The 22,435-nt window shown below is 32.7% G+C and overlaps 2 protein-coding genes across 2 annotated transcripts; both read left to right on the top strand.

The window, feature by feature from the left end:
* Positions 1 to 1,161: 1,161 nt before the first annotated feature.
* Positions 1,162 to 9,884, top strand: LOC125854547 (glutamate receptor 2.9-like). The gene is made up of 5 exons (XM_049534132.1): positions 1,162 to 1,470; positions 4,291 to 5,597; positions 7,354 to 7,669; positions 8,338 to 8,732; positions 9,201 to 9,884. Exons 1-5 carry the CDS (start codon positions 1,176 to 1,178, stop codon positions 9,621 to 9,623), a joined length of 2,736 nt encoding a protein of 911 aa, XP_049390089.1. The 5' UTR covers positions 1,162 to 1,175; the 3' UTR covers positions 9,624 to 9,884.
* Positions 9,885 to 14,333: 4,449 nt separating this feature from the next.
* On the top strand, positions 14,334 to 21,040 carry LOC125854947 (uncharacterized). The gene is made up of 12 exons (XM_049534555.1): positions 14,334 to 14,954; positions 15,048 to 15,222; positions 16,023 to 16,106; positions 16,733 to 16,974; positions 17,885 to 18,116; positions 18,275 to 18,439; positions 18,718 to 18,849; positions 19,067 to 19,180; positions 19,515 to 19,562; positions 19,743 to 19,821; positions 20,211 to 20,267; positions 20,784 to 21,040. The coding sequence occupies exons 1-12, from the start codon at positions 14,758 to 14,760 to the stop codon at positions 20,843 to 20,845; spliced, it is 1,587 nt and encodes a 528-aa protein (XP_049390512.1). The 5' UTR covers positions 14,334 to 14,757; the 3' UTR covers positions 20,846 to 21,040.
* The last annotated feature ends 1,395 nt before the right edge of the window (positions 21,041 to 22,435 follow it).

Below are 22,435 nucleotides of genomic sequence, written 5' to 3'. Positions count from 1 at the left end.
AATTATATATGGATTTGTTGAATTTAATTTGCAATATAGTTGCAGTAGCTTGACTAGTATACACCGACCTTATTATGTCCAGTCAGTTTGAACAAGTCCTAAGGAAGATTATTTGAAAAGGTCAAGTTTATATTTCCTTATAAAAAGTCTTTGTCCTTCTGCAATTGGGCTGGGGACCAATGAAATATGTGAAGATTATAGAAAATCAAAGATACAAATTTCAAACAGACACAAAGCAAATATATTATAATTAGTGATTCTTTCATATACCCAAAACTTTAGGAATAGTATTGATAAATGATACCGGTAGGAGGTAGCAACTAACTGATAATAAAGTGTAAGTTAAAAGGAAAACAAAAAGTGATCTTGGTTCATCTCCTAGTCAGAAAGTGCAAGTAGCATATATATTGAGGATAAAAATTGAGAAGGTCACTTGAGATAGTTTAGACATATTTTGTGTTGATCTATAGATATATCAATCTGTAGGTGTGAAACTATGGTAAGTGAAGGTATTAAAGGGGGACGAGCTAGACCTAAAATCATATGGAAGGAATTGGTCTCGAAAGACCTTCAAATATTTGATATCAATACAGACTTAGCTAAAGATAAAATACAATGGAAGAAAAAGATCCATATAGGTGATAACTACTAGTTGTGGATAAGTTTTAGACTCGAACGGAACTTTAATTATTATTATTATTTCCTTTGTCCCTAATTATTTGTTCACTTTCCTTTTTTAGTTGTCCCTAATTAATTATCCATTTTGACAAATCAAGAAAGAACAACTTTTTTTACCTATAATATCCTCAATTAATTACTTTAAAAAAGATAGAACTTCTTGAAAACTTTAACTCATCCACATCATAATTAATATGGGTAAAACGGTAAACTCGCTATGTCAATAATTGTTTTCTTAATAGATGTGTCAATTCAAAAGTGAACTAGTAATTAGGGACAGAGGGAGCATTATTATCATTATTATTTAATGTTTCTTTCAGTTTTATTTTATTTGATTTGTTATGATGATGATATGATATGAATTCAAACAAAGATTCATATATATATATAATCAATTTCAACTTGTTTGAAACTGAGACATAAATTATTGGGGACCTTCTTTCAGCTCCTTCATATATGACACAGCAACCGCCAACCAATAGTCTAGCCATAGCAAAATGAGAAGTGCTACTACTAATACTGTCTTCTCCTTGTTGGTCTATTTCTTATTGATTCATCATGTAGCATTTTCATTGGCTTATAACAAAAATGATGTTAATGATTCAATATATGATGATTGTAACATGATAATATGGAGAATAGGAGCAATTATTAATCCAACAACAAGAGTTGGCAAAGAGCAAAAGATAGCTATGGAAATGGCTGTTGATGATTTCCTTGCCCAAAATTCCAAATGTTCACAGTTAGGTTTCAACTTTGCTTATTATTCTCATGGTCCTGCAGCTTCCCTTGGTAAATTCTTACTCTCTCTCTATATATATATATCATATATTTTCTTTACTTTCTTACCCGGGCATGAAATAGTGTTAAATATACTAGTTTATCTAAAAAATAAATAAATCATTTTACTAGTATATATGTACAAATTATAAAATTTACAATTCATAAATTTCAAATCTTCGATCAAAACCTATTTTGATATAGAGGTAATGAGGAAGTGATGAGAACATCATCAAGTCCTCGCAAGCTCATAAGGAGTCCTTTTGGTTCACACTTTCACCTATATAGGAAAAATAATCTTTTGTATAAAACTTGTTGTATTAAACAAATATTTTGTTATGGTAATTTTAAGTATAAATAACATGTATATATCATACATATATGAAAAGTTTATAAGTGAGTATATTGTTATCACAAGTCATTTAATACTAATTGGTTCATAAAGAGAAGAGGAGAGTAAACAAGCTTTTTAGATACTCAAAAGGCATAGTACTTGTTTATACTAAAATTAGTTAGGTGAAATGGTCCGATAGACCCTTATACTTGTATGCGTTTGTATTTTGAACCCTTTTACTCTATACTTTATCAATTGGATCCTTAAATTTATTAAAACACAATATTTGAAAACCCTCTAACCATTGACTAAATCTATGTGACATACATATTGTTGAGTTGGAAAAATGTGTGAATACACTAGCTTTCAAGCACGTAAATACACTATATTTTATTTTAAAATATTATTTTTTATCAAAAAAAAAAAAACTTATCTCTTCATTAACCCACTCCCACCCCACCCCACCCTATCCCGCCCCACCCCACCCCACCCCCAATTTCTCTTCTTCTCCAACACTCTTCCCACCCCTAATCCTAAACTTTCTTCTCGTGTTCTTCAACAAAATTACTCATCATACCCATTCTTCTTTTTTTTTCGAAATCACTCGTCATACACTTTCTTTTTCTTCTTCAACCTATTCTCCTCTTTGCAACAAATCAAAACTCCGCCATTAATTTATTTTTTCAACCCCCATTTTCCTAAATTTTTAGTCTTTTTTTATTTTAAAAGTTGAAACCATTGTTTGTGTTAGTTAGATTCAAAGAGGAGGTAAGATATGCATTAACGTAAAGGGTGATGGTGGGTATTGAAAAAGTTGAGAACTCCATTGATAAGTTTGAGAAAGCTTGAAGAACAACAAATGAGTCTTATGAATTTGTGAAATTAATTCAAATTTGTGATTGAGGCTCATTGGATTTGTGTTAGTAAACTTGTAGTTGAAATTTCAAGTCAAATAAAGAAGATTTTCATTTATTTGGCATGAATTTGGTGCTCAAATTGTAAGAATATATGAAGGTTGAAGAACATGACTAATTAAAAAAAAAATAGAATTTACAAAAATTAAATATTTGATTTTTTTGATTTTCTTAATATTTAATTTCTGGCGTGTCATTGAAAAATGACATGGAATTACATGTGTAAGAAGTTGGATTACACGCACAAAGATCTAATGAGAAAAATATTTAAAATATAGTGTTTTAACGAGTTTAAAGGTTTAGTTGACAAGATGTTAAGTAGGAGGGTTTGGAATACAAACACATACAGGTATAAGGGTTCATCAGACCATTTTGCCAATTAGTTATACCATTCAAGTTGTTTTGGTTCGTGACACAAGGTGGAACATCTCTAAATTAAGTTTGTGATTAAATTTTTACTTTGTTTGGTTAAATATAATTTATCCCACCATTATCTCATAAAACTTAAAGTTATTTTATCCCACATCCCTGTTAAAGATAAATTAGTCCAAAAATCATAATTTCAAAGTTATAATACCAAAATAACTTAATCTGTGAACCAAACAATCTCAAAAATCAAGAGTATATACTTGTTTATACTATTAAGTAGTTATCCTTTCACATCAAAGTATAAAAATAATTAATGTGTACTACCATTAGATTTGATTATTAGACTCTGTAACTACCCTATAGCCTATGCCTCCTATTGGTCGGTTTGATTTATCGGATTTCATTTTTTAAATACGCTAAATCAATAAGATATTTTTTTATTAGTTTTTGATTTTGATCTTTAACGGTTCAATTTTCGGTTTAACCAATAAGAAATGCTTATAAAAAATATATGACTTCTCTAACAAATTTGATGCGACAAGATAATAATGTAACTTTACAGCTGCTCATAAAATAGAAACAATATACAAGTGTAACACAAAGAGAAATTAAGAGGAATAGAGTTTTTACTTTAGATTTTGACGTTTTATATAATGTAAAGTTGTGAACTTAAAGTCACTGTGAAGTGTGAATTTATGGCTAAAGGGCAAAGACACTAATTATTAACTAGTAAGATGCTGAGATTAATATTTATGTACAGGTAAAAGTAGTAAATTACTACAGTCTTAATGAGTTATCGATTTATCCAATAACTCAATATTAAAAACCAATATCAAATCGCAAATTTGATAATTTTTTTTGTAAAACCATTAAAAACTCGTTAACCCATAACAATAAATCAATAATATTTTTTCGATTCTATTAATTGGGTCGATTCGATTTTTGTACATCCCTAGCCTCCCTCTTAAATCATTGACCTTTGGATTTAGCTTTGATTCAATAACAAAAAATTGTTGTACTCATTTAAAAAACTTAAATCATTAGATAGAGCAAGCTTTTATTTATTTAGTTATGTCTTCGATAATTGACACATTGAAAGAATGGTGGTAAAACTCAATTCTATAATCTTTATCTATTCTGATATCGTATTGAAGTGTTTGACCATATTATGTAAAACTATGTTAAAGAGACCCAACTGACCTTAAAATTTTGCAGCGACTTATCTTGCCAACAAGAAGCAAGTACATGCCATCCTTGGACCATTGACACACCAAGAAGCTGCTGTATTTTCTGACTTTGATGATGAAGCCTACAAGGGTATTCCCATTATTTCTCTAAGTCCAGCTGCCACCTATTCGACAATATTACTCACAGAACTACCTTCACTAATCCAAATGAGTAATGATGTTAAATCCCAAATGCAATGCTTTGCTGCATTGATTGGACATTTCAAATGGAGAAAGGTGATAGCTTTATATGAAATTAGTAACAGTTTCTCCAATTTGGATTTTGGGCTAATCACTCACCTTTCTGATTCACTCAAACTTGTTGACTCTTCTATTGAATATCATTTAGCTTTTCCTCCTTTGTTCTCTGTTTCAAATGCAAAATCTTTCATTCAAGAAGAGCTGGAGAAGTTAAGAATCAAGAATGTTAAAGTTTTTGTGGTGGCACAATGTTCTTTACACTTTGGTTTGGTTCTTTTTGAGGTGGCAACAGAAATGGGAATGATGGGGAAGGATTATGTATGGATTGTTTCAGACAATATGGCAAGTCTTCTTGACTCTGTTGAACCCTCTGTTTTACTGAACATGCAAGGTGTTATTGGTTTTAAGGCAAATGTTAATGAAAAAACTGAGTCTTTTAGAGAGTTCAATGTTAAGTTCAGGAGAAAGTACAGATCAGAATATCCTGAAGAAGAAGAAGGGTATCCAAGTCCTAGCGCAGATGCTCTCAAGGCTTATGATGCAACATGGGCAACTGCTAAAGCCATGGAGAAGTTATCCAGAAGTGATTCAAGTGAACTAGTGAAAAACATTTTGTTGAGTGATTTTGAAGGTTTAAGTGGGAAAGTTAGCTTCAAGAATGGCATGTTATATCAAAAGCCAACCTTCAGGATCATTAATGTGATTGGCAAAAGCTACAGAGAAGTGTCATTTTGGTCACCAGAGTTTGGTTTTTCTGAGGATCTTGTTGAATACAATGGGATGAAGTTGAAAATTGGCAACGGTTTAGAAGGGGATTTGGGGTCAATTTTGTGGCCTGGTGGTAAGCAAACTGTTCCAAAAGGGTGGACAATTGGTGGCCTAGAAAAACCACTTAGGATTGGGGTACCGGCAAGGGGTGCATTTAATCAGTTTGTGAAAGTTAAATTTAACCAAGAGAGGAATGAGACTCTGATTGATGGATTTTCAGTTCATGTTTTTGAAGCAGCAGTAAGGCAACTTCCATATTATCTGCCCTATGTTCTTGTTCCCTTCTATGGTAATTATGATGAAATGGTTGAAGGAGTTTCAAACAAGGTATGTACATGTATGACTCTAACTTAACCATTGCATCTGCTTTTAGTGTGTAGCATTTCTAAGCATTTTCTGGTTCAAATTTTAAAATTTGGAAAAAGTTTCAACACATTTTATAAAGTGGTGATCAGACCAGCTATGTTGCATGAGGTGGAGTGTTGTCCGGTCAAGTACTCGCCAGCCCAAAATATGGGAGTAGCATAAATGAGGATATTGAGATAGATGTATGTGCTACTAGGAGAGATAGGATCAGAATGAAGCTATTTGGGACAAGGTGGAGTGGCCTCTGTGGTGGACAAGATGGGAGAGGCGAGGTTGAGATGGTTCGGATATGTGAAAAGAAGATGCATAGTGCCCCACTGTGGAGGTACGAGAGGTTGACTTTAGTGGGTATTAGGAGAGGTAGAGATAGACCAAAGAAATCTTGGGCAGAGGTAATTAGATAGGACATGACTTAGTTGCAGCTCACCGAAGACGTGACCCTAGATAGGAAGATATGGAGGTCGAGGACTAGGATAGAAGGTCAGTAATGTTGTCTAGTTTTCTTTTTCTGTATTATTATTATTACTCTCCTACTATCTTATTCTTTGTTATTAGTATTATTGGTTGTTCCGTTCCTTCAGTTATCGTATTATTTTGTTGCTGCTACTATTCTAATCTTCATTATTTTCAGTATGAATTCTTCGAATATGTTTGCTTTACAAACTTGAACTTTTATTTGATATACTTAAGCCAAGGGTCTATCGGAAACCACCTCTCTACCTTCACAAGGTAGGGGGAAGGTCGCATACAACCCATCCTCCCCAGACCCCACTAGTGGTACTATACTGAGTATTTTGGTGTTGTTGTCATTGTTACTAAAACTATTCCTCTGCTATACAAACTTTTCACTTTTACTTTCTGTTATACTTGGTGTCCCTCGTACCCTTGTTGATAGCAAATTATCCCGTATTTTCCCTTGACTTTTACAAGCTGCATCTTGGACTGTGTAGATTCCACATGTCCAAATACTTCAAAAGGTCGAAAGCTATTACTCCCTCCGTTTCACAAAGAATGGTCTAGTTTGACTTGACACAGAGTTTAAGAAAATAAAGAAGACTTTTGAATCTTGTGGTCCTAAATTAAAGTTATGTCAAATGCACAAAATTTCCCTTTAAACTTGTGGCCTTAAACATGCGACGTGAAAAGCTGAAATTAAAATGTTACCAAAAAAAGAAAGAGGTCATTCTTTTTTAAACAGACTAAAAAGGAAATGAGGTCAGTCTTTTTGAAACGGAGGGAGTAATATACTTTTAAAAATTACTATCTGCTATACTTCAAATTGGAGATCGGGTAAGGTCAAGGGTAACAAAAAACCTCTCGTCAAATGAAATGCTATTCTTGAAAAAACTTAGGATACTAGAGTTATTCTCAATAAACTAACAGTTCAATTCATTTGACAACAACATCATCAGTAGAAAGTACCAGAAGTAATGGCAAGGCAAATGACATCAAAATTCAATTTTGATTAGTATTTTGGAATCCTCTTCTTGAGATGAATCTGGTGATGGTCTTGGTCATTTCCTAAGGACAAGGGTATGAATGACCCCAAAGTATAAGGGAAGGTAAAGTTGAGATATTTCGTATAGCGGGGGGTATGTTTGACCCTTTTCCCTTAAGATTTTCTTCATCATCAATTAGTAAAATCTGCTACTTGGAACTCATTGTTGCTAGTGTTTTTCTTTTTAACATCTGCAAATACTCACCAGTTCATGAATAGAGTCTGGATGCAGCGGTAGGTGACACAGAAATATTGCCTGATCGCTATGAGCGTGCAGAATTTTCACAGCCCTATATTGACTCTGGACTTGTCATGGTAGTGACTGAAAGACCACGACTCAAAAAGACCCAGTTTATTGTTATTAAGGCCTTCAAGTTGAAGTTGTGGATTCTGCTGGCAGTGATGAGCATGTCTACAGGAGTTGTCATCTGGTTAAATGAGTATGTAAATGACAACCCGGATTTCAGTGGTTCTTTCCCTCAGCTTATTGGATCCATGCTTTGGTTCTCTGTCACTGTTCTCTCTTTTTCACAAAGTAAGTTTCAAACTTAGAAATGCATTATGCTTCCCCTTTATCATCTTCTTTCACACTATTTTATTAGTTCGTACAAAAAACAATGTCCCATTTTTATATTTCCTTAATGAGAAGCTTTCATAGCAAATGAATGTTATGACATGTTTAAAGCCACAAGTTTTAGAAGTCTTTATTTCTCTTCTTAAACTACATGTGGAGTCAAACTATGTCAAATAAAGTGGAACGAATGGAGAACAGAAAAAAGGGCAAAAAAAGTACTCTTTTACTATATGAAATATCCTAATCTTCCTCTTTGTTATACTCTTTTTGTTAGCAAATTTTCTAGTATTTGTCTCCATCTGAAGTATAACAGATGGTAATGTACTAATGTTAAACCATAGTCAAAAGTAGTTGAGTAAATTCTGAACTTTTTACTGAAATGCTTTGACACATGGGATCCTTCCTTATCTATGTGGAGCTTCCTTAAAGTCTAGGGCAAATCCGAGAAGATGTGCTAACGGTAAACATATAAAAGATCCAAAGTACAACAGAGGGTAAAAACTGACATATTTTGTATAATGGAGAAATAAATTTGGACTTTTTCCGTTTAGAATAAAGATATACAAAACTACTGCTTACACTTTGGTCTAATTCAAAAGCTTATAACTCCAATTGGGAAATCATTACAGGAGAAGTGATCAGAAGCAATCTATCTCGACTTGTGCTGACTACATGGCTATGTGTAGTTGTCATTGTCACAGCTTGCTTTACTGCACTTCTTTCCTCCATTATGACAGTTCCTAGGCTGGAACCTTCTGTACTAAATGTTGACTATCTTCTAAGGACCAATGCTGCAGTTGGTTGCAATAACAAGTCATTTATAATCAAATATCTGGTGAATTTGCAATTCAAGCCAGAGAACATCAAGGAAATCAGTTCAATCAATGACTACCCTGATGCTTTTGAGAAGGGAGAAATTTCTGCTGCTTTCTTTGTAGTTCCACATGCCAAAGTTTTCCTTGCTAAGTTCTGCAAAGGTTACACCAAGTCAGGACCGGTCTATAAACTTGGTGGATTTGGCTTTGTAAGATCAAAGTTGCATCTTTTTAGCTTTTCAATCTGCTTGTGATCTCCATCTTTAGCGGATTTATTTCACATATACTCACTGAACTTTAATCACTATCATAGTAGTGTCACATTTTTTGTCACCTGGAAATTCAAATTTCACCCACTATAACAGTAAAGTCACATTCTTGTCACCTTGAAATCCAAACTTTACTCACTATAATAGTAAGGTAAGTTACTAATGGTTTTGTCGTATAGTGACTGTACTCATACAGCAAGTAAAGTTAAGTTACTTTAATGTGACAAAGCTAATTTAGTTGGTAAAATTTAATGATTTTTACTGTTATAGTTACTATAATTGACACCATAATTTAGTTACTCTATCATAATGGGCCAAGTTTGGTGACCCTATGCAAAATCAACCCTTTTTGTTAGCCTATTTAAATTCTTAACTAGTTTCTGACTTTTTGATATTTTAATCTATCAGGTCTTTCCAAAGGGTTCTCCCTTAGCAGTTGATATCTCAGAAGCTGTTCTTAAAGTCTCGCAGAGTGGAGAGATCAGACAACTAGAAGAACAAATGCTTATTTCTTCAAATTGCTCTTCTTCATCAGCTGTGGAACATGATCCTGGATTAGGACCAGAGTTGTTCTCAGGTCCATTACTTATTTCAGGTGTTATATGTGGAATTGTATTTTTGATCTCAATCGCTCGTTTAGTCAGAAAACACTGGCTATATTTAAGCTCTATAATTACAAATAGTGCAAATGTAGTTCTTAGATGGGCTTCTTTGGTTCTAACTCAGTGCTATACAAGAATAGTAGGATCGAGATCAGTTAAAGATAGCAACAATGTGATTGAACAAAGACCAAATAATCAACAGAATGTTGAAATCACAGAGGTATTCTGATGGGACAAAAGCTGGTAAATCTTGGACAGAAATTGACCAATGCTACTTTTCTCGTCTCTCTTGTAAATATGTGTGTTTCTTCCTTTTTCAAGATCACCAGTTGTTATGAGCCAAAGAAGATCTTTGTGGAAGTTAATATGAATGATACATTTTGGAGGCCCTACTTGCTTTTTGTTGATTCTTAAGATGTTTTTGGTGATTAACCCATGAAATGTGAGTTTGTGTATGGTTAGAGTCCAAATGTGCTTGATGATTATGTGATTGAACAACTTATATGTTATTAGGCTTAATCTGGTAAATTTGTCCAATGCTAGCAGTTTGGGAGTTGAGAGGCATTGTTCTTGTTAGGTTTTCAAGCAGCAGAATGATCCTATGTTTTATTCCAATCCTTTAATCCATAATCTCGGATTCGAGTCATTGGTATGGAGTCATTCTTGTTAGAGTGTACTTTACCACCTAATATGAGACTTGTAAATCTAAATTCAGTCGAGAATGTGATACAGTCTCCGGTTCTTGTGTCATTCACCGATGTGAATTCATTCCATTTATCCACTCCCTCCCCAATCCCCATGCCCAGATTTGGACATTTTTATTCCAAGTGTCATTGTCTTGTCTGGTGTGTGTAGGATCTGGCTATGATACCATGTCAAATTAGGCATAAAGCTTAACTCACGTTCGAAAAGCTAGCTTGAAAAAGAAAAAGGAATTATTCAAGCCATATATAATTAAGAAGCTCGTATTTCACCAACGTGGGTTCATTTCATTCATCGGATCAATTGGGCTTAGTTAACGTGTCTTTATTGTTCCAATGTGCCCAACAAGCTAGTGGGCTAATGCTCATTATTTCTGCAGAGTTCACACGTGGACATTGGCCACCGTCATAACAATATTAATCACACGTGAGATTTGTAGTGGCCATGAATGCTTCAACTTTTTTTTTTTTCATCCGGTATTCAGAGCATGCATTGGAGCCTTGACTAAATTTAAATTTCACATTGCAGATCTCATTCGGGGGTGACTCGCCAACAAAATTCTCTCCATATTTAAGGTTTGAATTCGAAACTTCTGATTAAAGGTTAAACAGTCCTAGCACTATACCACAACCCATGTTAATATCAATACTTCAACATAGTAATCTCATTACTAAGTTTCTTTGTTTATACTCCCGTCATTCTAAAATAAGCGATAATTTTTAGTTTGAACATCTCTTAAGAAACTAAACGATCCTATAAAATAAGAAGTGTTTTATTAACATGTTTCTAATTAAAGAAAAAGTTAATTAATGATTTTTAGTTATATAAAAAAAAGGTAATTTTAATAAAATAAAAATCAATTTCTTTTTCAAAATTCTAAAATATTATTTATTTTTAAATAGAATGACAAATTAAAATATCATTTATTTTGAAATGAAGTAAGTAATTAAATACAACTAGCTTTAATTAAGATCCCCTCCTTAATTTACCCCAAATATTTTGCCTACTACAACACGTAATGAAACATTTTCAATGCATATCTTCCTCAATATGACAAATACAAGATACATTGTATTTAAAAGTTGTGGACAATTGATCTTGAAACTCAAACTATAATAATAGTCATTATGGGTTCCAATATATTTATGATAAAATCTGAATAAAATAATATAAATTTGTTAAATAAGTAGGTAAAAAAACTATTTCAGACCTTTGAATGATGTATGTTCATTAACTCGCTTTTAATTTTAACTTATGAATCAATATATTTTTTCGTTAGTTGACACGCATCATCACATTATTCTCTATTTTATGATAAGAGAATATTGCATCTCATACTATATATTGTTGTGTCGTACAAGAAACATATACTAAACTTTTAGTTGAGAATGAAATGTTCTAAAGTTCAATTTTCTAAAAATAGTGAATTAATTTCATAGAACAATTTTTAAAAATCTCAATATGGAAAGTACCATCTATATAAGTGCTTCATGACATATATTTCTTTTTCTTGTCTTATTAATTAACCAATTTATATGACGGTCCAATTAACACTTTAGAATATTTTTTTGTGACAATTTTTATGTCCATGTGAAGTGCATATTGCCAAATTTATATATCAAAAATCTTTTAAAGCCTTAGATGGTCCCATGAAAAAAATAAATTATTCACATTATTGATATTTCTTTTTTCAGCAATTGTCTTTTCCAAAGTCAACTAATAATAATAATAATTTACTTTACCTTTAATCCCCCACTAATTATTAGTGATAAAGAAGAATTAATTAAAGTTGTAAAAAAGTGACACCTCTTTTTATTGAGTTGAACATATCACATTCCCAAGTTAGATATTTTGTTTTGTAGATTGTGACATTTGAAGAAAAAAAAAGTATCCAAAGTTCTAAGACGTTCCACTAATTCATCGGTGCTATAAAATTCCATTTGTTTTATTAGTTTACTTAGTAATTGTAATTTTAGAAGTATTTTATTTATCGTTGATATCAATTTGTTATTTTAACGTGTAAAAACTTCTTCTTTTTTTATGATGATCGAAGGTGGTAGAGTCAGAATTTTTATTAAGAGTTCAAAATATGAAGAAGTAAACATATGAGATTCAACAATTATATATGGTGTAATTTTCTATCGAAAAGGTTTCGAATGAACTCCTTGCTCCCAGATAGCTATTCCTGATGTTTGATACCTATATTAATTTTTATTAATTTAAATTCATCACACATAAGATTATTTTAGAGGGAAGTGCTCCCTAACTCACAAGATTTTCTTTATATCAGACTAAAACCTTAAAGTTCCGATTAAGGAATATCATCTATTCTAGCTCAATCTATGTTAGTATGTCGAGAAACTTCAAGCAAACAATAGATTTATTTAATTTGTGATTTTTAACCAAGACTATAACTTTATTCCTACTTCATCAATTCAAGTTCAAAAGAGAAAAGTTATCATTTTACAATTTAAGAAGTCATTCTCCTTTAACATACCCAAAAAGCTCACAGAAAAAAACCCATTAGTTTTAGGTTTAAGAAAATAGAACTTTGACCTAATTCTAACTCTAAAAATTAATTTATAAATATTCTTCAAGATCATCATAGATAAAATAGTCCGTTCTATCAATTAATATAGCAAGACATTATAAAACATCTCACATATTCGTGGATGAACTCTTGAGGTATCAAATAAGTGAGTCGAGTTGAATTCAAGTGAATTAAAGTTAGCTTAGCTAATAAATAAATAAATGGATTGTTGACCCGTTAAAAATGACTTAAACTAAAGTATGGATAATATACAAGTCAGAATTCAACTCCTTCAATTCTTACCGAATTTTCATTATTTTATTTATTCTTTTTTAAAAAAAGTTTAATACCTAATAATAATATAAATTGTGTCAATAGAGCCTTTGCCCTAATTTAACTTCAAAATCGTAACCTTTACGTAAAACAAGGAAGAAATCAGAATTTCTTGGTATGAATTGGTCATTCTTAAGAGGACCAAGTCAATACTTTGATTGAGTCAACCAATATTTTGACTCTGAAAGTGATACTAATATTTCATTTAAAAATAAATAAAAAATTATGTGTCAAACTTTTTTAAAAAAAAATTATCGAGAGAATATATAATTTTCTATAAATATATTTAGTAATTCGGTAAATTTCAAACATCCTGATATACCTAAAATTTGAAATTATAATCAAAAGACATTAGATATGATATATTTTTAATTTAGATTACATGATTTAAAAAATTTGTTTCCTCAAAACATTTTGTTAAACTAAGACACATAAATTAAAATAATATATATATATATATATATTAGACAATAGAGTGAATTTCATTTTGTAACCATCATGAGCGTAGAGAATCAAAGATTATCCTATATCCAGAAAGGTGAAGGACTAGATTCGATTTTCAAACTTAAGACCAACTTATGAACAATAGTTTGTCGCTTGTCTAGTTGTTCTCCTTTGTTGCATCAACAGTCATCGATATTGAAAAGATCCTATACACTACATTCGAGCAATCTAGGAGGACAACTTGTCGAGCCTATGGTAGACGTTGACTGAAGACGATTACGACCATTTAAAGATATTTGTTCACTAGTTGAAGTATGAAGGAGGCTGGTGTCGATAAGTTATTATGAGTATATAAGAAAATTAATAAGGCAAAGTGATTACTCACTTCACATAATATTTATTAGAATTAAGCCCGAAATTTTTTATCATTTATTTCAGACAACTCAATTCTAACCATCACTTTTATTGTCTCAAAGAGAGTCGCTCGATAAAGAAAGTCAACTTTGGAAAAAAAATCATTCCTTCTTGGGATGTCGACGTTAGTCAAAGTAGTAAAAAAAAGTAGCGCGAGCAAGAATAATATTGGACTTTGTGACTGTTAACAAAAACAAATGAAAACGAGCATATCAACACAAATCATATGCACTTGATTAGCTAATCAAAGTAAAGGTGACAAACTTCTTTAGAATGAGTCACCAATAAAATCGTAATTCTTCAAAATTAAACATCAAAATCACCTTCAACAGATCAAATTGTATTAGTAGCCCTTTTAAAAATCTATTTTTCATTATAACTAAATATCTCTATTTTTATATTTTAAAAAATCTATCTTTATAAAGGATTGCATTCACCTATGTCCTTGCCAAAACTATCTCATTTTGTTACAAATAAATCAAACTTGAACTCAAATGTTGTAGTAAAATGAAACACTCATAATGCATCCAAAGCTTGTAAACTCTGCTTCACTACTTGTACTCTGTCTTTTTCACTCTTCCCAATTCACCTCCCTTACAGCTAAGCTTCTTCCTTCAATTGAATTCTCCAGTTCATAGCCACCAATCCAACAAACAACTCATATCTCTTAGATCTCTCATTGGGATTTACTAACAAACAGCTCTTCTTGGTTCTTCACCCCACCCCCCAAACCCGCCCCCCACCCCTTCCTTCACCTGCTGACATTGACAGCTTTCCATTACCATCTTCCCCTTTTTCTTTAATTCCCCCTACTTCTATAACTGTCACAATTCTTGTACTATGATGAAAATAATACATACCCATTAATTATTTTGACTTGTTTATTCTTGGGTCTAGTCTTTTTTTTTGGATCTGGGGTAATCTTGATTTTGTTGATCAAATGGAGATGGAGGGTGTAGCTGATGGGACAGTGAAATTAGGGGCTTTGCCCATGAAGCCTGATCGGGTTTTCAATAATTTGGAACCTGAATTCACTGTTTCTTCACCAGTTACACGGCAGAAAGCTGCTGCTGCTAAGCAGTTTATTGAGAATCATTATAAAAATTATCTTCAAGGCTTGCAAGATCGTAAAGAAAGGTTCTTTTTTTGAGGAATTTAGTTGGTGAGTTGAAGCAATGTGTTTTTTGGTTGATTTTTGTTTGACCCTTTTGTTGTTTTTGCTATTTTTAGGCGATGGGCGTTGCAAAGGAAGGCTCAAGAAGCACAGGTACCGAGTGATGAGCAAGAGAAGATGCTTAGGAATTTGGAGAAGAGGGAGACTGAGTATATGAGATTGCAGAGGCATAAAGTTGGGATTGATGACTTTGAACAGTTGACTGTTATTGGTAAAGGTGCCTTTGGTGAGGTAAAATTTCTGCTTACAATTCCCAATTCTGTTTTGGGATGTAGTTGGAGTAGTACTTTTAAGTGGCTCAAATTTTATTAACTTGGAGTATGCATTGTTTTTTTCTGTAAATGATTAGTAAGACTAAAGTTTGTGTCTTTGTAAGCTTTTGAAAATAAATTTGGTAGTTTTAAGTTCTTTGAGTTGTGATCTAGTAAGATCCTTCAATTAGTTGTATGTCCAGATACTGAATATTCATCTTTCAAGGTTGTGTCATTGATGAATGCAATGATAAAGCCATAAAGAATATTTTTGCTTGTTTCTTAATGGATCAAATAGATCATTTTACTGGTAAGATGAGAATCATGGTGTTATCTTCTGTAAAATCTGCATCGAACATTTCTTTTTTCAAGGCTTACACTTTGACAATGTTGCAGAGAAGTGTTCGTCCCGATCATAATTCCTATCTTGCAATCTTTCTTGATGCTGCCAAATGGGGAAGATATGATATGATAACTTTTTCTTTTAATCTAATGTCTATACAACATCAACCACTTCTTTTAGCACTTGAATGTTGTTCTAAGCAATGGTCTCTGGTTTAATCTAACGTGGAAGTCGGTCTTTTACTATAAGCATGTCATACAAAGAAGAACTATGCTTGTGTCAGATGTGCACTTAACATCTTCAGAAAGTTCGATTTTCAATTAGAGGGCTTTTGCCTTGTGTTCGCCGCATACATGACACTGCCAATGTTCGTATGGACATTGATGAAGCAGATTTCAGTAGGGTGCTTTCTTAAATTATCTGGTTTCTTAATGCAGGTTAGGTTGTGTAGATTCAAAAGTACTGGAGAAATCTTTGCCATGAAGAAATTGAAGAAATCGGACATGCTTAGCCGTGGACAGGTGACAAACGGAATATATAATGACACAATTTTCTTCCGAAATGTTTATGCAATGATATCGGGGCCTTGCAGAAGCTGCTTGAATAATTTGTAAAATCACCATGTTTCCGCTACTAGCTGTTGTTAAAACTTCATATATAGTAGAGGAGCATGTTTTGAGAAAAAAAGCATTTAATCTTATAAGATATATGTCTAAAAGTTAACATGTTTTGTTAAGTATTGGAATGGAGAAACACCTGTCCTTATGAATCTCTTGCATGGAATGTACTTTCTGGTATATAAAAGAATAATTTAAACACTACTCTGGACAAATCCACACTTGAACAAAATGAGTAACAACCTTTTACTTGATTAAAAGTTTAAAATTGTTTAAAAGGTTACCCGATTTCCCTCATTTTCTGCCTCTTACTTCTTAAGAAAACTGAACTAAGTAAGAGGTAGAAATTTATTATTTTTTGTAAGAGGCTGTTTTTTTCTCTTTTGGGTTTATGAATATCTTGTGCACATCAGCAATTGTTAGTTGTCACTTAATTGGTCCAATGGCAATTTGTGAGTTCCTTGGTTAAATTCTGTGTGTAGATTACTATATACATTTTTTAATTTATGAAAGTTATACTGCTCTTTTAGGTTGAGCATGTCAGATCTGAGAGGAATTTGCTTGTGGAAGTTGATAGTCGGTGCATAGTGAAGCTCTTCTATTCTTTCCAAGACTCAGATTTCTTGTACCTCATAATGGAATACTTACCTGGTGGTGACATTATGACCTTACTGATGAGAGAAGATGTTCTTTCTGAAAATGTCGCACGGTTCTACATTGCTGAGAGTATTTTGGCTATTCAGTCTATTCATCAGCACAATTATGTACATAGGTATCTTAACAATGCATTAAATAGTTTGCCTATTTGTTCGATCTTGCATGTTACGTGATTGTTTTGCTATACCCTCTAGGATTGCCAGTAAATACATTTGTACCTTTTGCAGCTCAAATTAATGATAATGTGTTTATTACTATTGGCAGAAAAGTGTCATGCTACTGTTGATATAACACTCCTCTTCTGCTGAGTATCATCAAGTAAAAATTTTCTAATAATTTTTTGTTTATGATGGAGAAATCCGTCTGGAGCCAACCTTAGGACCAATTGCATCCTTGGAAACTCAAGGATAATGCCGCCCCCTACCCTTGTCCACTTAAATATGAGGCTTACTTCGCCTAGAGCAGGGCTCAAACTGGCTGTGATAATGTGATCAAAGAGAGGAAACTTCCTAAACCCACCTTTTACCTTGTCAAAAAAAAATAAAAATAATGCAGGGGTTGAACCCGTGACCTAAGTTACAAGCTCCTCAACCTTTGGCACTTGAACGAAGCTGTGGGAGCAAAACAAAGTCTCTAATCTCCAAAAGCACTTCTCATACTACGGAACTTATGTTAAAGTGAGGACGTTTCGAGGCGTTTTCAGATATCCCATTGCTTTAAGCTATGCTAAGAACTTTCTGGAAGCAGCACCTGCATTTAGAACAATCTTACAATTAGTTTTCCGTTTTCTCGTGTCTGTGTCTCAAGGGTTACTGATTAATCTTATAGTACAACTTTATTCATTAGTTGGAGAATTACTCACTTTCGTTCTCCTGATTAACAATTGTATTTATTAGGTGTCTTGGTCTTGCAATTTGATGCTACAGTTTTTTGTTATTATCTGTTCTTTTTTATGTGCATATGGTTTTAAAGCTTAGCAATCATCCTCCAACATGCAGCTGATTCAGAAATTATTCTTCTTTCAGGGACATAAAACCTGATAACCTTATACTAGATAGAAATGGCCATTTAAAGCTTTCAGATTTTGGCTTATGTAAACCCCTGGAAAATAAATACTCATCAATATTATTGGAAAATGAAGACCTTATGAATGCAGAGTCTATTAACGGGACTGAAGGGCATTCTGGTGGCGATAGAGCTTCATGGCCAATGCCAAAAGAACAAATACAGCAGTGGAAACGCAACCGTCGTGCCTTGGTATTCATGAACTCACATTCTAGTGCACTTTTCGCATTTTCAAGTTATAATTGTGTCAGCTTGCAAAAATTATGTGCTTTATTCTTGTTCCTTTCTAATTGATCAATCCATGGTCAGTCCTTAATTCAATTGACCTATGTGTGAAATGTTTTCTGTAGGCATATTCTACCGTTGGAACTCTTGATTACATGGCACCGGAGGTTTTGTTGAAAAAAGGATATGGAATTGAATGTGATTGGTGGTCATTGGGGGCAATCCTGTATGAGATGCTTGTTGGGTATCCTCCCTTCTGTTCAGAACATCCAAGAATGACAGCACGCAAGGTATTTTAACTCTTCTGTTTGTTGTTAGAATGAAAATAAGGGACAATCGGGGCCTCTAAATTGATCTCCGAATTGGATTCAGGCAGCTTTGTAAACCAAGATTCCTAAAGGAATTCTTTTTCAGTGCAATCGGAAAAGATTGGAATTGAAATGGTTGTTTTTGTAGACTTCAGTTTCTTCAGAAGGAATGTTTTCAAAATTGTGCTTCAGCATCTTGTTAAGATTTACAAAATATACTCATTTTTCGGGTTATATCGTATTTGTTTCTGTTGTATCAGATAATCAGTTGGAGAACATGCTTGAAATTCCCAGACGAACCAAAAGTATCAGATGAGGCTAAGGATCTGATCTGTCGTTTATTGTGCGATGTTGAATCAAGATTGGGGACCGGAGGAGTGGAAGAAATAAAGGTAAATATCTACTAATGAAGTAGTGCCCGTGCAGGAACTATATGCAGAAATATGCTCCTTAATTCTAGATTTTTTGTTTCACTTAATGGAATGCATACAGTTTTCATCTATCATTGATGAAATTACTGTACTTTGTGTGCAAAGATCTATTGTGAGTGGCTATGCTGCTGCCTCCATGTTTGTGTCTTCATACTAATATTTGTCACTGTGTTTTCAGGCTCATCCTTGGTTCAAAGGAGTCAACTGGGACATGCTTTATGAAATGGAGGCTGCCTATAAACCTATTGTTACTGGAGAGTTGGATACTCAAAATTTTGAGAAGTTCCCTGAGGTGAGTACTTTTGTAGACCCCAAGGGGTTTTACCCTGTGCGCACCAAAAAGGTAGCGGCGGCGGGTTTCCCTCGACATAAAAAAAAATTTAAAAAATTTGGGCATTTCTGTGTACCATTGAATATCGGTGGACTCCTTTCGGCTTCTTATCAAATCATGCATTTTCATTACAACTCAGTACACCATTTAATCTTGGCATTCTGCAATAGTAAAATTTCCAATTTTCTGCATCTCAGTTTTTCCATGTGTTACTTTATTATGATGCTTCTCTTGTTTTTGAAAACCATGCTTGCTTTGTTCTTTGACTGTGCTAATTTTTCATTTTATATTATAGGTAGAAGATCCTTCATCAACAACACCAAGAGTTGGACCCTGGCGAAAGGTAACGATTACTTCTTGACAGTGCATACTTCAACCCCTCCTACCAATCTCAGAAAAAAAATGAACATTTCGCCAATCGGGCGAGAATATAAAACAAGTACTGTAAACATGATTGAAGTAGTGATGCACTTAAATATATAAGAAATAATTTGTATATATTTTGATTTGTTCCATCATGTAGATGCTGACATCAAAAGATTCCAATTTTATTGGATTTACTTTCAAGAAATCAGATATCCTCAAATCAGCTGAAACTTCAGGTGTGCTGCTGCTGCTTTTAAATCTTAAATTTTTTGCAGCATCTTTCTATTGTACAGAAGGGGTCTGAAGTTACTTTGACATGAATCATGATGTAGAAATACACTTTCCACACTTTTTCTGGCTCACACCGTATCTAAAGAAGATTTAAGTATATAGAAGCACGCGTTGGTGCAGTATTCTTCTCCACCCTTTGAATTCTTGCTAGTTTTGGCAAAAACATTTGAGTATTTATTTGCTAGGACGTGAGGCATTAGTGTGGATCTGTTGGGAAAAGGGTACCCTGAAGAGAAGGGTGAATGAGATCATAGAAAATTGAACATCCCTTTCTGTTGCTCATTTTATGTTATATATCTGCCTCTGAATGCAAACACATGTCTTATTTGTGCAGGCATAGATATGAGTTCAAATGGACATTCAAAGCCTCCCTCATTAGTGTCCTTATTCGGTATGGTAACTTTTCTTGCATTGTACATGTTTCTTGATTTTCACAACGTTAGATTAGATTTGAACCACGAAAAGCATGCTGTTAAACCTTAGTTTTTCTAGATCTTTGGTCTAGATAGTTATCGATTTTTGAACAAACATGAGTCCAAGGACTGATTTGAGGACTATCTCCGAGGAACACATAGAGGGGCACTATCATATCTTATTTTAGGTTGATCATGATGCTTCCATTTCTCCCAAATGAGTTTGTGCACATTACACATCTTTACATTATATCAGTCATACGGCTTCTTTGTGCACATTACACATCTTTACATTATATCAGTCATACGGCTTCTCATCGTGTTCCTTGACTTCTTGTACTAACCATCTCCAACGAGTTCCCTTATTTTGTTTTGGTGCATGTGTGTGTAACCAAATGGCAGAAAAACACATCTTTGTTAATAATATCTTTTGTAGAAAATGACTTCCCTCGTACCAAACACACCCATTGATGATTTCGCGTTATTTATTGCAGGTCGAATAGACTTGCAAGATACAATAGAAGAGGACCAGAAAGAAGAACAACATATTCTATGAGTTCAATTGCTTGTTCATTTTGATAAAGTAACGGCAAATTTCTTTTGTACAAAAAGAGAATAAACTTATAAGCTTTGAGTTATGCATAATTTTGAGTTTTTCCCTTTTCCACTTTTGGTCTTATTCCCATCTGATTAATGTAACAGTAATTCTTAATGTACATACACTATAACATATTCAATCCTTTTTTCTTCTTCCAATTTTCTATCAGATTATATTAATATGGAATTATCAGTTTTGCTAATACTACAATTATGATATTAAGAGCCTATTTGTTGTCTTTTTAGTTGATAACTATCAAGTATTGAAAAACACTTTTAAGTGCTAAATTAAATTTTATAAGTAAGCATTAACCTGTTTAGATAGAAGTATTGAAACTAATAATATCGGCATATACTTTTTAGAGCAGCTTCACATATAGCAAACATAAAAATCATATTTGTATGTTATAGCTATAGTTTGCATAATTGTGCTCCATAACAAATTTTATGTTTGCTATGGAACTTTTGATTTGTATAATTCACTAGATACATCCAATTTTATACAAATTGTTCAGTTTTGTATAAATTCATTTATACATTGTAATTGTATAATAAGATTTGTATTTGTATAATTATAAGTGTATAGGACGAAAATATATGTATTTGTATTTGTATATACACTTTTCTCTCGCTTTATATAAACACAAACGCATTTTATACATTTGTATATCGAATGGGTAATTGTATATCGAAACAGATGACAAAAAAAAGGGATATTTGCTGCGAATTACAAATAAAATAAGCTATGGCTATAACATTTAATTTGAATTAATAAGTTGTTATTTCATACAATTTTCCCTACTTTCTTTTTATGTTAAAATATTAGAAATGTTCTTCAAATTATTTATGAAAAAACATATAATGAAAAGTATTTAACGGTGAATGACGAAACTAGAATAGCTAATAAATAGTTACGTATAAAGAATTATATTTTGGAAATTACAAAAGATAAATCCTTTTGATTAAGTCATTGACTAATGAGTTTTGACTGATTTTGAGTTATAAAATATCTATAGAACACGTAGATAAACCAACTACTCCATTTTACAAGCTTAAACAAATAAAAATGAATCAAATTCTTTTCTTTAAAAGAAGTCAAAAAGGAGGGGAAAATATCTAACTCAAAAAGGAGGGAAAAAATAATATCAATGTTGTAAAATGAATGATATTTATGGAGCCATTCAACAAACAACAGCTGATATTATTCTTAAGATAGAAAAATATCCTTTTCCTTCCTTTCACATCTTGCCTGATATTGACTCATTGAATCAATAATCATACAATTCTAACTTCTTCTTTTTTCTTTTATCTTAATACTTAAAGCAATTTATTCGAATAATATCATCGCATTATCTAGAAATTTAATGGAAATAATTAAAATTATTATCGACGAAATAAGTCTAAGTGTTGCTAACTAAATTATTATCGACGAAATAAGTCTAAGTGTTGCTAACTAAATTATCTATTCATCTCCATAAAATAAGAATAAGGTATGCGTACATTTATTTTTATTGCTGACTTAATTATAAATTTATTAATATCAGCCTAC

Source organism: Solanum stenotomum, chromosome 2 (assembly GCF_019186545.1).
Source record: "Solanum stenotomum isolate F172 chromosome 2, ASM1918654v1, whole genome shotgun sequence".
Taxonomy (NCBI): domain Eukaryota; kingdom Viridiplantae; phylum Streptophyta; class Magnoliopsida; order Solanales; family Solanaceae; genus Solanum; species Solanum stenotomum.
This window is presented reverse-complemented; position numbering and strand designations above follow the sequence as displayed.

Excerpts from the sequence above, each read along its gene's own strand:
- LOC125854947 (XM_049534555.1), top strand. The coding sequence starts at position 14,758 with ATGGAGATGGAGGGTGTAGCTGATGGGACAGTGAAATTAGGGGCTTTG. Across the intron at positions 14,955-15,047 it reads TTGCAAGATCGTAAAGAAAG|GCGATGGGCGTTGCAAAGGA; the intron begins GTTCTTTTTTTG and ends TGCTATTTTTAG. Across the intron at positions 18,440-18,717 it reads CAAGAATGACAGCACGCAAG|ATAATCAGTTGGAGAACATG; the intron begins GTATTTTAACTC and ends CTGTTGTATCAG.
- LOC125854547 (XM_049534132.1), top strand. The coding sequence starts at position 1,176 with ATGAGAAGTGCTACTACTAATACTGTCTTCTCCTTGTTGGTCTATTTC. Across the intron at positions 7,670-8,337 it reads TGTTCTCTCTTTTTCACAAA|GAGAAGTGATCAGAAGCAAT; the intron begins GTAAGTTTCAAA and ends AAATCATTACAG. Across the intron at positions 8,733-9,200 it reads AACTTGGTGGATTTGGCTTT|GTCTTTCCAAAGGGTTCTCC; the intron begins GTAAGATCAAAG and ends TTAATCTATCAG.